Source organism: Colobus angolensis, unplaced genomic scaffold, assembly GCF_000951035.1.
Source record: "Colobus angolensis palliatus isolate OR3802 unplaced genomic scaffold, Cang.pa_1.0 Scaffold140, whole genome shotgun sequence".
NCBI classification, from domain to species: Eukaryota; Metazoa; Chordata; class Mammalia; order Primates; family Cercopithecidae; genus Colobus; species Colobus angolensis.
Genome location: NW_012114489.1, coordinates 7,535,325 through 7,551,436, shown reverse-complemented (window position 1 = coordinate 7,551,436; position 16,112 = coordinate 7,535,325). Strand labels below are relative to the sequence as shown.

General features: G+C 34.7%; 1 protein-coding gene across 1 annotated transcript in view; it reads right to left on the bottom strand.

Annotated features, from left to right (window-relative positions):
- IL1RAPL1 (interleukin 1 receptor accessory protein-like 1) overlaps window positions 1-16,112 on the bottom strand; it is a 1,423,595-nt gene that overhangs the window by 568,417 nt on the left and 839,066 nt on the right. Inside the window, exon 5 of the mRNA XM_011935152.1 lies at window positions 15,227-15,380. Within this exon, the coding sequence (XP_011790542.1) occupies window positions 15,227-15,380 (154 nt within the window). The remainder of the gene's footprint in view (window positions 1-15,226; window positions 15,381-16,112) is intronic.

Genomic DNA, 16,112 nt, shown 5'->3' with positions numbered 1-16,112 from the left:
AAAAAAAAAAAAAAAAAGAAGTTTCTTTAGCTTATCTTGCTAATCCTTCCACACCAGAGACTCTGTACTGAAATAGGTGCAATATTGAGTTTTCAGTCAATTTTGCTGATGTCAAAACTAAAAGCAGTTAATATAAAGTGCCGACATAATGGTTTGAGCTTCATAAGTTTTACAGAAAAATCAATGCCTGTCAAAGTAGAGAGCCAACATGAAGTAGAGAAAAGATGATCTTTACAAAAAAATCTTTGATATGATATTTTTCTTTTTTGAGTGAGGGTTTCTTTCCCACAGCCTGGACCTCTTGGGCTCAGGCGATTCTTCCACCTCAGCCTCTCAAGTAGCAGGAACTACAGACGTGCACCACTATGCCCAGCTAATTCTTTGTATTTTTTTTTTGTCGAGATAGGGTTTCACCATGTTGCCCTGGCTGATTTTAAACTCCTGGGCTCAAGTGGTCCTCTCACCTCAGCCTCCCAAAGTGCTGGCTTTACAGGTGCAAGCCATCACACTCGACAAATAATTTTAAAAATACTCTCTAAACTATTAAGAACAACCATTTATTTTCAAATGGACCTTTTTTTGTGTGTGGTAAGATATATAAGATAAAAGTTACCATTTTAACCAATTTTAAGTGTACAATTAAATGGCATTAAATACATTTACAATGTTGTGCTACCATCGCCTTTATCCATCACTTGATCTTTTTTTTTATCATCCCAAACTGATTCTCTAACTACTGAACAATAACTTCCCATTTCCCTGTTCCCCAACCCTTAATAATCTCTATTCTACTTACTGTCTCCATGAATTTGCCTATTCTAGGTACCTCATATGAGAGGAATCATGCTCAAATGGGTCTTTGGAATGCTAACCACAAAAAGGAAATCAGTTTTGTAAAACAGAAAATAATATTGTTGCAAAAAAAAAAAAAACTACAGAAAAATGTTCCCCTGATTTCTTGGATGCAAATAAGTGATTTTAAGAGTCAATAAGACATATATTAATATAGGGGCGCGCACACACACACACACATATATATACACACACATACATATGTATGTATGCATGTATATACATATAAATATATATAATCATATCAAAGGTAGAAATGCACATATTCATTATTTACCCCAATTAAAGACATTGAACTGCATTTGTTAGTAGCTTGCACACAAATAAGATATTCTGAGTTTTCTCCACACATAGAAACCATTACTTAGTGGTCAATGAATGTTAGTCAATAATTGTATTGATGATAATCAGTGACATTTGACAGACTAGATTAAGATTATAAATATTAAAATTACATTAACTGAAACAAACCAAGTATATTAGTCTGTTCTCATGCTGCTAATAAAGAAGTATCTGAGACTGAGTAATTTATAAAGGAAAGAGGTTTAATACACACACAGTTCCACATGGCTGGGAAATCATGGCAGAAGATGAAGGAAGAGCAAAGGGGTGTCTTTCATGGCAGCAGGCAAGAGAGCGCGTGCAGCGGAACTCCCCTTTTATAAACCCATCAGATCTCATAAGACTTATTCACTATCCCGAGAACAGCATGGGAAAGACAGGCCCCCATGATTCAATTACCTCTAACAGGGTCCATCCCACAAGATGTGGGAATTATGGGAGCTACAATTTAAGATGAGATTTGGGTGGGGACATAGCCAAACCATATCACCAAGGTAAAGATTCAAAAATCAAACCAAATCACGGCAGTAGCCGCTTCAATTTGTACATTCCTTTATAGTCTGGTTTGATGCATCTGCGTTAATTTACCCCTCACCAAAGCACTGTGAGTGACGATTATTCACAGTCTCAACACTAAGACAACATTTAATGAAGACAGATAACTTAGTTACGGTCATTGAGCCCAGGCATGGCAGCTCCACCAATGGAACTAAGACAACCCTTAGATGCTTGGTCTTGTGTGTTTCCCTTACACTTCTCCAGGCTGAGATCACATTTCACTTTCAAGAGCAGCTCTGTGCAATAGAAATACAAGCCGAACTACATCTACAATTAAAAATTTTCTAGCAGCTACATTTACAAAAGTGAAAAGAGGTATAATCAATTTTGTAGTATATCTTATTTAACAAAATATTATCACTTAAACATGATACCAATATAAAAAATTGCTAAATAGATATTTTGCATTATTTTTGTCATACTAAGTCTTTAAAATCCAGCACATATTTTACATTTGAAATATTTAGCACATATTTTACATTTAAAATATCTCAATCCAGTCTAGCCAAATTTCAGTTGCTCAGTGGAAACATGGTGCTTGTGGCTATTATATTGGACAGCCCAGTTGTAGATGTTTTACCTTTTTCTCTAATTAACTAAAACAAGAATTTTTTTTTTTTTTTTTTTGATGGAGTCTTGTTCTGTCGCCCAGGCTGGAGTGCAGTGGTGTGATCTCAGCTCACGGCAACCTCTGCCTCCCGGGTTCAAGCAATTCTCCTGCCTCAGCCTCCCGAGTAGCTAAGAATACAGGTGCACACTACCATGCCTGGCTAACTTTTGTATTTTTAGTGGAGACAGGGTTTTGCCATGTTGGCCAGGCTGGTCCTGAACTCCTGACCTCAGATGATCCACCCACTTCAGCCTCCCAAAGTTCTGGGATTACAGATGTGAGCCACCATGCCAGCCATAAACCAATAATTCTATTAAGGAGTATTTATTGAACAGCTTTTTCACTCTCAAAATTGAGTTCGTTAGAATGAATTTAAGAGAATTTGAAAATCTGAAGCAGTAGAGTGCAAATAAAGAAGGAAATTTCATTAGAAATATTGATAATGATTTGTATTTAAAAGTATAAATATGTGTCTAAAATGTACTTTGAATTTTCTCCTTGATAAATACAGATAGTAATGCCTATAAATAATTGTGTACAGTACCTGCCATATGGTTAGCAGTTAAAAAAAAAAAATGAGTTTAACTGAAAATCTAGAACTAATACAGCTCTAACACCTGGGGTGGACAGAATGGATGACTGTGTCATTTCTAAGAGGCAAGCAATTCGTTGGATTACACTGGCAGGGTTATTATAATGAAAACACTCTCAGTACACTTGAAATTCAATGCTGTCAAAGAAAATCAGCAAAAAAATTAAAGACTAGTTCTTGCTGATGAACTATGTCAGGCAACAACAGCAATAGGGCAGCCCAGAAAATTGAATCAAATCAAAATGCATATACAACTGGGGCAGAAAGTGCTGCTGACCAATTGCCTTTCTTAATATTTATGCTCTCACACAGGCATCACAAATACTGGTATTGTTTCAGATTTTTAAAAATGTCACCCATCATTTTAGGCATAGCTAATTTCTAGCCTGTATTTATGGATTCTAGTACCTGAATCTAGCACGGGCTGGTCTCAAACTCAAGTAATCTCCTGCTTCACCCTCCGAAAGCACCCATATTACAGGTGTGAACCACTGAGCCTGGTCCCTTTTTATTTTTTAAATGCTGTCTTGAACCAGGAGGACCCTGTTGAAGCCCTTCCTGGAGACTGATCAATTCTTCTTGAGCAGCAAATTGGAGACTTTTTTGACCAAGGGTCTACTAACCAAAAGGACTGAAGGAAAGAGAGCAGTGGTACTCCAAAGGAAATTGGAGGTGTTAAAAAAAGTGAAACATATTCTAGGCAATATAAACAGCAGATGTCTACTACTTTTAAACGTTATGATTTCTTAAAGATTATAAAATGTGATTTGATATTCATAAAATTATTTGAATTATGTAACTTTTTTGTACTTCAATATTGCTAAATAAAAATTAGACCCAGAGATTTTTTTAAGAACATTCTTGCAAGCTCAACTAATCATTTAAAATGGTATTTCTATTTATTTCATCTAGTTTTTCTTTTCTTTTTTTTTTTTTGAGATGGAGTCTCACTCTGTTGCTCAGGCTGGAGTGCAGTGGCCGGATCTCAGCTCACTGCAAGCTCCGCCTCCCGGGTTTACGCCATTCTCCTGCCTCAGCCTCCTGAGTAGCTGGTACTACAGGCGCCCGCCACCTCGTCCGGCTAGTTTTTTTTAGTATTTTTTAGTAGAGACGGGGTTTCACCATATTAGCCAGGATGGTCTCGATCTCCTGACCTCGTGATCCGCCCGTCTCGGCCTCCCAAAGTGCCGGGATTACAGGCTTGAGCCACCGCGCCCGGCCTTATTTCATCTAGTTTTTCTCGCTGCTTCAGAGCCGCAAATGGAGGTCTAATTGACCACATTTTCCAGAAATGGATGTTCATCTTTTATTAAATTCAAAAGTCCATATGAAGTGGGAAATAAAATAATGAATTATTTTCAAGTGCAATTTATGAAATCTATAAGAATATTAGGTACTTGGCAAGCACTGGAAAATAATTTGTTTTTTTTTGTTTTTTGTTTTTTTTTGTTTTTTGAGACGGAGTCTCATTCTGTTACCCAGGCTAGAGTGCAGTGGCGCAATCTTGGCTCACTGCAACCTCTGCCTCCCAGTTTCAAGCGATTCTCCTGCCTCATCCTCCTGAGTAGCTGGGACTACAGGCACGCACTACCACATCCCCCTAATTTTTGTATTTTTAGTAGAGACGGGGTTTCACCACATTGACCAGGATGGTCTTGATCTCTTGACCTTGTGATCTGCCTGCCACAGCCTCCCAAAGTGCTGGGATTACAGGCCTAAGCCACTGCGCCTGGCGAGCACTGCAAACATTTTTAAGGGTAAGTTGAGGTTATGTGGATTAAATGAGTCATTATAAATAAGAATTTAGAACAGATACTGGCACACGGTAAATACTCAGTAGGTGTTAACTATTCTAATTATTAATATTTAATTTTTCTTATATTAATAGAAATCATTCATGTTTATGAGGTCTTGTTTTCCCCATGGACAGAAATGGCACATTCCAACCTTGCTATGAATATGTTCTAAAATGTATACGTTTTCTGCTCAAGAGTAAACACATGTTTTTATTCAAACTTACTACACCTTAACAATAAATGTTTATTTGATTCATACATTTTTGAACAACCTATTTAGTATATTAAGATTAAAGAATAAATTAAGGCAATGAGTGTCAGTTGTTTCAGGACAGTTATTGGTAATCACTCATGAAAGAGCTCTTTTGTTTTAGGGATTCAACTCCAAATCAACATTAGATAGCCAAGTTGATTAAATCCAGTTTCACCATATTTATGATCATTTTTCTCCTTTAATTCAAAAGTGTGAATTAATCTAAATGATAGGTGAGTTACAAAAATATGGTAGATATTTACTTATAAGACAGCTACAACTGTAATATGTATCAATTCATCAAAAATAATATACATGATGGTTTTTGCGGGTATGGATCCTGGAATGTTAGCAAACATACAAAGTAAAGTCTGGAAAGATCTGCCCCTTTTATCAATTTCATCAATTATTGTTAAGCTGTAGTCAGTGAAAGCACACTTTAATCCATGAAGTAATTTAACAAAAACAGTTTTTTTAAAGGAGAAATAAAATAGACAATTTTTTGAAAGAAATAGGAAAAAAAAAAGAAGCAATCACTCCATCCCCAGGCTAGACCACAAATACACCGCTTAATTACATCAATGGCAGAAGAATTAGAGGTCTCAGTTAAATGTGTTTCCGTTGAACTTAAAATATAAATCTCTCATAGCGATCAGCAGAGCTAATATGAACACTACAGTGCCTTGCTATTAATTACCCAGTGGAGTAAATCATAGACTGAAGTTCAGGGAATTAAATTTTATTTCCAAATTTGTCACTATGATGTTTTGTGACCCTGATAAAGCCACTTAACCTTTCTTTGCCTCAGCTTCCTCATCCATTAAAAGAGGAGGAAGATGTACCTTTTGAGAGCATAAATTCAGTCCGTGGTTGATTGGGAAGTAGTTTAAATATTCTGCTGTATCAACTGTTAAAAAGTTATATAAAGTATAAAAATGCTACCTAAACTATCACATCCTTGTAGCAATCATCTCTTTCATTTTGCTTCTTTTCAAGTCAGTTTTCCTTTCCTCACTTCCTCACTCTGCTTGCTGACTCTCACATTTACTTGGGAAAATTTTTTCTGACATAACATTTTAACAAGGTATTCCCTTACCATTACTTAATTCTATGATCTGGCCTTAGAAATTAAATGGTGTTTCAACTGATCTGACTCATTTCCAAACTTTATGATGGAAATATAGTTCTTACTTTGTTTTAAATCCTTCTTTTAAAAATAATAGAAAAATATTTTGGCCCGAAGAGGAAATAAGCATTAAATGGGCAAAAGTGAGTATAATGTAATGTAATCAATACATCTAAAAAATACCTATATGGTGTATATTTCTTTTTTTCTTAGACCCAACAAATCCAAAAAATATGTATCATTACCAATATTTGTATTTTTTGTCTACATAGTCAGCATTTATGATGAGCCAAGTTGATCTAATTTATTTTGGAATCACTAGATTGCTTATGGACCACCTCTGCATATGATGTTTTCCCTATACCCACATTCCCACATATATCTGACAGAAGGCTAGGGTATAGTCTGGATGTGAGTTAGAGTTTAGTGCAAGGAACCCTAGGATATGGCAATGTATATCAATACAAACGTGAATATTTTCACATTTTTATTTAACAGTATGGAAGTACAGAAGATTGTTACACAGTCCAAAACAAAATTTTATGCATATCAAATTACATTTTATAATCTTTAAGAAATCATAATGTGTAGAAGTAGTGGAAAATGGCTTTTTATGTTCCTTAGAATAATTTTCACTGATTTTGGCACCTCCAACTTTCTCTGGAGTACTTCACCTCTCCTCCCTTTAGGCAATTCGGTTAGGACAGGCCATGACCCAAATGAGCCTAAACAATCGTTAATAAATTTGAAAATATACATACGTTTAACAAACAAATCCTTTCGTAGGTAAAAATCCTACAGAAATGCTTGCTTATATGTTCAAGGAAATATGTAAGTGTTTGTGTGTATATATGTGCGTACATAAGATGGTTAACAACAAAATTACTTACATAAGCAAAAAATTAAAACAAGCCCTGATGTCTATCAACACACTGAGATTTTCATATAATGAAATAACATAGCATAAAAATAATGCATACAGTGCAGATGAATGGAATAACATACATGCATATTTGAAACAAAATTTGGAGTTGAAGAAGCCAGACAGAATACACAATATGGGGGTCCTAATTTGTAAGTTTCAAAACCAGGCAAAATGTAGCTATATCACTTTGTCATATACTATCAGCTAATACAGCTTTTAAAAACACAAGAAAATAAATACCCCCAAAGTCACATAATGAGGTACCTATCCAGTAGTGGAGAGGAAAGGGTTTATAATCAGAAGGGCATATGGGGGTTTCTGTGGGGCCTATAGTATTCTACTTCTTTGCCTAGTTGAGTTCTTTTGATAGCAGGCTAAGCAGCTACGTGTTTACATTTTATACACTTTTTGGTTATATATGTTATTATTAAAAGAAGTAAGTAAAAATATGTACTGAATTCCGTATTTTTTATTAGGATAAAAATCTCTAACTAAACAAAGGTGAATAATACATTCCAGAAAAAATATAAAAGCATATTAAACAGCTTTATACAGAGCCTTTTGCGTATAACATTTTAAACAATGTCTCCATTCAAAACAGACATATCTTCCAATAAAAAATGTAATGAATTTTGTCAAGAACGAGAAGTTCTTATAGTGTAAGACAGAATCAAGAATAAAACCTCTCTTCATACACTGGGATGATGTGTTAAAAATGAACATAATCACCTCTATGGGAATAGTCAGCACTGTATTCATACCTAAAAGTTCAACTACAGGTAGGCATTTGACTTAACAATATAAGAAAAGTGATATTATTTGACTTGAATCTCAATACAAATCAGCAATATAACGTAGAAAATGAAAAGGTTTATGTAAAACTCGGTAGTATTAGATTTATGCAAATGTAATTGCAGCTTTTGCCATTGTTTTCCATGGCAAAAATCCGCAAAGTAATGGCTAAAACCACAATTATGTTTGCACCAACCTAAATATTAATAAAAATAGAGTGTGAGACCTGGATGGAGGGTATTATTCCTCCACGATTTTTTCTACTTTTCAAGAGTCAAGAGTATTATTTTGCCAATTATAAACACATTTTAAAAGCAACTAATTTAAATTGGACTGTGTCAATCACAGTGAATTCATTCACTCAAGAATGCACATCTGCTGAGTGACAACTATAGGTGAGACATTGTGCTAGATTCTTATTGAGTTTGGGAACTCCAGACTGAAAATGACATTGCCATTTTTGGTTTCAGCTTCTACATGTAAATAGCTCAGAAGCTGTCACTCCATTGCTACACTAAGAAAAAGCTGGAAAAAAAACCTAAAAACTAAAATCTTTTGAGAACTGAGGTTTCAGGGCAAACCACCACCCCAAAATTTGAAGAGCAGGTAAATAAATCCCAGAGAGTCACAGCTGAGATCACTATTACTTACTTGGACCAGAAGCCATTAAAGCAATACATTGCATCAGCAATCATCAGAACCAGACTCAGATATGACATAGATGTTAAAATTATCATACAGGGAATTTAAAATAACTATGTTTAATATAGTAAGTGCTCTAATGGGACAAAATAGATCACATGATAGAACAGACGGGTAATATAAGAAAAGAGATGGCAATGCTAAAAAGAATCAAAAGGAAATGCTAGATTTTTTAAAAAACAAACATTGTAACAGAAATGAAGAAGCCCTTTGATGGTCTCATCAGTACATGGACACCAGTTCAGGAAAAAATGTGTGAGCTTGAAAATACATCAGTAGAACTTTATCAACTGACATGCAAAGAGAAAAATAAATGATAAAAACAGAAAAGAACATCCAAGAACTGTGAGATAATTTCAAAAGGCATAATGCATGTATAATCAGAATATCAAAAGCAGAAGAAAAAAAGAATGGAGCAGAAGAAATATCTGAAGTAATAATGGTTATGGAATTTTCAAAATTGACAGACATCAAACTAGAAATCCAGGAAGCTCAAAAAACTCTGAGTAGGATAAATAACAAAATCACTATATCTAGGCATATCATATTCAATCTACAGAAAAAAAAAAACAGACAATCTTGAAAGAACACAGAGAAAATAACATATCTATAGAGGCACAGAGATAAGTATCAGAGTGAACATCTCATCAAAAAAATCATGCAGGTAATAAAAGAGTGGAATGGAACATTGAAAGTGACAAAAGGAAAAAAGTACCAGTCAAAAATTCTATATCCAGGCTGGGTGTGGTGGCTCACGCCTGTAATCCCAGCACATTGGGAGGCCGAGGTGGGTGGATCACGAAGTCAGGATATCAAGAACATCCTGGACAGCATGGTGAAACCCCGTCTCTCCTAAGAATACAAAAATTAGCTGGGCGTGGTAGCACGTGCCTGTAATCCCAGCTACTCAGGAGGGTGAGACAAGAGAATTGCTTGAACTCAGGAGACAGAGGTTGCAGTGAGCCGAGATCATGCCACTGCACTCCATCCTGGCCGACAGAGCAAGACTTCATCTCAAAAACAAACAAAATGAAACAAAACAAAAGCAAAAAAAAAAAAAAAAAATTCTATATCCAGCAAAATTATTTTTCAAAGGGGAAAAAGAAATAAAGGCATTCTCTGAAAAACAAAAACTAAGGGACATCATCACCACTGGACCTTCATCGCAAGAAATGTCAAAGGAAGTTTTTCAGGCAGAAGAAAAGTGTATGGGATAGAAACTTGGATCTACATAAAGAAGAGTGCCAGAGAAGGAGTAAATGAAGGTAAAATAAAATATCTTATTTCTCTTATTCTAAATTGATGTAAAAGATAACTTCGTTTAAAATAACAGTAACAATATATTGGGTGATTATACAATATGGGTAAGTGAAATGAATGAGAGCAATGTCATGAAGGATAGGGGAGAGGAACTGGGAGCACTCTGTAATAAGGTACCTGTACGACATAGTGTTTTTTGAAGGTGGACTGAGATGAGTTTAAAATTGGAATATCCAGGGCTCTCACTAAAATATATATCTAAAAACAAGGAAAATTGATGTAAAAATGGAAGAGATAAAACGCTCAATTAAAAGGAAGGAAGACAGAAAAGAGTGAAGGAAATGCATATTGCTAAGTGAAAGAAGCCAGTCTGGAAAGGCCAAAAACTGTATGATTTCAATTATATGATATTCTGGAAAAAGCAAAACTATAGTTATGGTGAAAAGATCAGTAGTTTCCAAGGATTCTGGAGGCAGAAAGAAGGGCTGAACATATGAAGCATAGAGTCTTTTTTAGGGCAGTGAAACTATTCTGTTACTTTTTAATTATGAATACATGACACTATGCATTTGTTTAAACTCATAGAACTTCACAGCACAAAGAGAGAACCTTAATGTATGCAAATTTTAAATATAATTCAGGAAGTCTGAGGATCATGGGAAATACAGAATATGATAAAACAATCTAACTATGTTACAAATATGTGAGATAACCTCACTGAAGCAGGTGAGGGGAAAGGTGTTGACCTTAGCAAATTTGGAAATGAGTGAAGTCTGGAAGGCTAAATGCTAAAATAATTGTACATAAACACAAAACAATCCAATTGATAAAGCTGTTTCCCACATGGGCACAGGTTAAAAAATTGTGATCTCACTATACATTTATATTGGAAGTGAACAATTAAGTAAAAGAATGGCAGATGGTAAGAACCAGTTTTCTAACTACTGGATTGGGAGGTTACACATAAGGTAGGAAAAGAGGCTAAAATGATCCATACGATAATAAATTAGAGTTGGAAACATCAGTATGAACTCAGGTTTAACTTAGTATAAACACAGGTGGTTACACATATAAATATCTATAGATATGTGTATATGTGATGTGTATATATGTATGTGTTACTACACGTATTTTTCCTTTTTCTGTCGATTAGAAAAGCTTCCAAGCAACTATATCCCAGTAGCAATGAGTACTTTCAACATGAAGGCATTCATTTCTGGTATAATTCTCCAATCAAAGCAACATAGGATCTTTGAAAACTATATATCTGATTTAGGGACTGGGGCAGGAAATATACAAGATGAGCTTAGAGTATCTTAAAGGGCCAGAAACTGGCCGGTACTCAAACATACACACACACACACACACACACACCCCAATATGAGTATGTCGCAGGGACAAAGGAGGCAACTAAAAGAGCTCTTAATGACCAAAACTGTAATAATTTGAGCAACAAAATAAATAAGGTAATTTGGATTATAAAGCAAAGTATAAAATAACCAACTAACCGTAAGTCCAAACTGGTATAGAGCAACAACTGAATAAGTAGATAAATGTGGGAGAATAGACATATATCTCATGTAGCAGAATACCAAACAAATTATGTGGACATTCTGCTCTCAAAGAGGTGGAATATAACCTCCCACTCCTTTAGCATGGATGGCATATAGTAAGTTTCTTCTAAAAACTACAGTATAAAAATGAGGAAGGGAGTAACTTTACAGTGAAAAAAACCTTCCTAACACTACCTCAGGTGATCAAGATCAACATCAACAGTGATAAGTCAGGCTGATATGACATGGTGTGATTTTACCTCTGTGGTTTTTCTTCCAAGGACCTATCTCGTCTAATCATGAAAAAATCTCAGAAAAATCCCAAATATAGGACATTTGACAAAATGCTCCTCAAAATTGTAAAGGTCATCAAAAAAAAAAACATGTAAAACAGTCACAACCAAGAGTATTTTAAGGAGACATGACAACTAAATGTTATGTGCTATTCTGGATGGGATCCTGGAACAGAAACAACGATATCAGGTAAAAAGCACAGAAATCTAAATAAACTATGGACTTTACTGAATAATAATGTGCCAAAATCAGTTCATTAACTCTAACAAATATACCATATTAATATTAGATGTGAATAACAGGGGGAACTGAATACAGGCTATATGGGATGTCTACTATATTTTTTCTGTAAATCTAAAACTGTTCTAAAATCAAATGCTTATTTAAAAAATAAAAGACATTGCCCTTGACTCTAAGTTGCTTACGTTCTTATGAAAATACAGGAGTGTCAATAAATAGTTATGATGCAATGAGGTAAGTGCTGCAACAGAGATGCTAAAAGTGCTGTGGACGCATGGACTATGTGCCTCAACAAGAGGATAACATTTTAGCTGTGCCTTGAAGAAAGGGTAAGAATCAGGGATGTGACAAAGGAGAAGAAAAAAAAACCTTCCAGAGGGAGAAAACCATGAATAAGAGTTCAGAGGGAGGACATTTGGAGTAAGAACTTCAGTGTGGGTAAGACTAATAAATGATAGAGGTTAGAGATGGTGCTTTAATTTAAAGAAAAAAATTGAAAATGTTTCAGGACTTTGAGACCAGCCTGGTCAACGTGGTTAAACCTGATGTCTACCAAAAATACAAAAATTAGCTGGGTGTGGTGGCATGGGCCTGTAATCCCAGCTACTCGGGAGGCTGAGGCAGGAGAATCTCTTGAACCTGGGAGGCGGGTTGCAGTGAGCTGAGATTGCACCACTGCACTCCAGCCTGGGCAACAAGAGTGAAACTCTGTCTCAAAGAAAAACAAAAAGATGTTGAAAATACCAAAAGTGCTGGACAGGTTTATAATTCCTTTCACTGTGATCTGTTTTGTTGAACCAGTACTTCACTTAGCTAAGGATATACATTTTCAAAAACGGAAGGATCGCCCATAAAAGCTCACGATATTGCCTGCACATTTAGCCACTTCCTTCAGCCAGAAATTTCCTTTTTACATATAGAATTCCTCTTTTTTTTTTTTAAGTGACATTATAACAAACTTCAAATTCCACTAATTTAATACATTCCACAAAAACCAAATAATATTGTCTTTTCCATAATATTTTCATTAAATTGAATATGATAATGATGTGCAGAAAACTAAGATAAAAAACAGTGATTTCTTATCATTCAGATACTACCCATGTTTGTTGCTTTAACTGAGGGATATACTTTGGGTTTTAAGAATTGCTCTTTAATTTGGCCCCAAAGTAAATGTGCTAGAGGGTCACACCATTTAAAACAATGTTATACACAAATATATCTTCCCAATAGACATGTTGCTAATACCTAAAATGCATTTTAGTATATACTGTTCTTAATTCTAGGGCATGTAGCTCTCCATTAAACCAAAATTTCGCATCCAGTAAAACTGTTTCATAATTTATTTGCCCAAATCATTGTCTCAGGTAAGGCTACATACGATAGAAGTGTTTATGATAATCAGTGGAATGAAAACTTTCATTAAAACTTTAACTATCTTCCTTTTGAAAATCAACACTTAATTATTGTTTGTTTTTATATAAAGAAAAGAAGATATTTTTGGACAAATGAAGTTTAGGAAAGTACAGTTGCCCTGGAAAACATTTAGGAGATAAAGAGTTCTATTTTGGGTTCCATAAAATAGTCTTATACAAGCTATTTTACCATTCGAAGCCCAGTGTTCAGTATCCATGATATTGTGCTCCAATTGTCTCATGCTAGGTAGTGGTTTAGAATCCTAGCATTTCCAGAAAGGGGAAAGAAGTGCTTACTAAAGATGACTTCTCTACTCTGAAGAATAAAGACTAGAAGTGCATCCTATTTTCTATTCAGAGTAGATTGCTTTACTTTATATTTTTAAGTTTCTTTGTCTCAATACTACTGGTTGGAAAACCTACTTCAGTAGTGATTAAAGGAAAAAATTAAGTAATAGATGAAAAACAAATTTCAAAATTGATTGTATAGAAACTCAAGTATAGCCAGATACCTTAAAGAAATGAATTATTATCAGATGTAGGTGACTATCACAAAACACTTTTCATGTACAGGGAAAACTAATTTCAAGTGGATCAGTGAACAAATAAAACTGTTTAATTTAATACAGCTAATGTCCTTTTTATGCTTTTCTATGTAAGTTTTACAAGTATGATCATACACAAAAGTCACCAAGAAGAATCTCTCAATAAGAATATGAGAGTAATGTTTTTAACTTCTGAATGTTGTTCTTATTATCCCCACTTTTCTCATGAAACCACCTTGTAAGAAATGCACTATAAAGAAAAGAAATGTATGAATGCAATTTTTATGTGACAAAAATGATGCACATTTGGATATAATTCTGCATTTTGCAAATTTATATCATTCATATTACCTTACTTCATGTGAACCTTGCAAAAACCCTATGAAATAAGAACAGCACGTTTTATCATCACCATTTTATACATGAGGAAACTAATATGCTGCAGGTTGTGGACACTCCACCAACCTACGTGACTAGTGAGTTGTAGATTCATGATTATAGGTAGTGTCCTGAATCTTGTCCTCATGTGCTTCCAACTTAGTAACCAGCTATGAAAATGACTCTATGCACCACGTCTCACACAATTATTCAGTGACCACCTGAAGTTATGCTATTTTCAAGTAAATGAGGACACATATGTCACATTGACAGAGTGATAAATAAATAAAAGAGAAAGTGCCTTTTCTAATTTGGAGCAAGACAGGAAGACAGAGGTAGATTTCATATATTCTATTTAGCTACTCTAGAAAATGTTTCCAAAAATGATACCATTATAAAATATAAGCATAATTTTTGGAAACCATAAACTCATTTTTATTTCAAGTACTTTCAAAAGCTAAAATTTCCTCTCTTTTTGGTTTTTTTTTTTTGAGAATTCATCTTGATCTTGTCCCCCAGACTGGAGTGCAATGGCATGATCTCAGCTCGCTGTAACCTCTGCCTCCCAGGTTCGAGTGATTCTCCTGCCTCAGCCTCCCGAGTAGCTGGGATTACAGCCACCATGCCTGGCTAATTTTTGTATTTTTAGTAGACACAGGGTTTCACCATGTTGGCCAGGCTGGTCTTGAACCCCTGACCTTGTGATTCGCCCGCCTCGGCCTCTCAAAGTGCTGGGATTACAGGCGTGAGCCACCGCGCCTGGCCCAAAAGCTAACATTTCTATAACTCCCTAAACATATTCTCTTTAGCCTTTGAATGGACTTCAGTGGAAGATGATTCAAAAGCAAGGAGGAATAACTTTCACCTATAGGAATCCACTTGCAATTGATTATGTACTTCTTTATAGATTAAAAAAATCAATGTGTAGCATAAAAACTAACTTAAAACAGTAGTTTTATCACTTCCAAGGGAAATATTGAAGACTGTGATTACCTGTAACAGTTAATTCAGTAGTTCTTCTCACAACGAAACCTCCATATTTTAATTCACAGGTATAATTTCCAATGTCATCTTCTCTGACTTCTCTTATAAGCAGAGTATCTCTTTTGAATACAATACTTGGCCTCCATGTTTTTGTCCTGCACTCCTATATGAAGAATATACAATTTTGGTAGTACACATAGTAATGGAAAAATATAGAACAGTTTTAAATGACTAAAACAAAAGCTTCTAAAATTACATTTTAAAGGGACTAAAAAGTTTGAAACTAATGCTAAAGAATTTCACTTCTTCTCAGAATCTCTGGGAAATCAATTTGCTTCCTAGAATTTGCCTTCCTAGAATAATATGGCAAGTTGTACTGGTCATTATACATTTTTGAAGCAATGAATACTTCAATCTGAAGATAATTTTTTAAAGAAGTCAATTAACTTCTGAGATTTGTATATCTAAACTACATATGTATTGATTTATTAGACATAAGAATAGAGATGTATGTTAAGACTATCCCTGACATCATTTTGGAAACAAATATTTCACATTTGATGATTGCAAAATCAACCATATTGAAATTGATAACATAAAATACAAACCATATTATTTTATTGGAAAGCAGAAAATTTGCTGTACAAAAGATGGCACCGTTCAATGATTGTACCTGAATTCTATTTCAATATTTGAAACATTTTAGTTTTGCATTTAGTAAAAATTAAATCTCTTCCTAGTGTGTGCATGCTATAATCCATGAAAGACACAATCAACATTTATATGCAAGGTCTTTAGAGTTCCAAAAATATCTGTTTTCATTGTTGATAGACTTACCAAATTATGGTCTCTGAATTAAGCTTTGAATTATAATGATGTTGGCTCAGGAGATTTC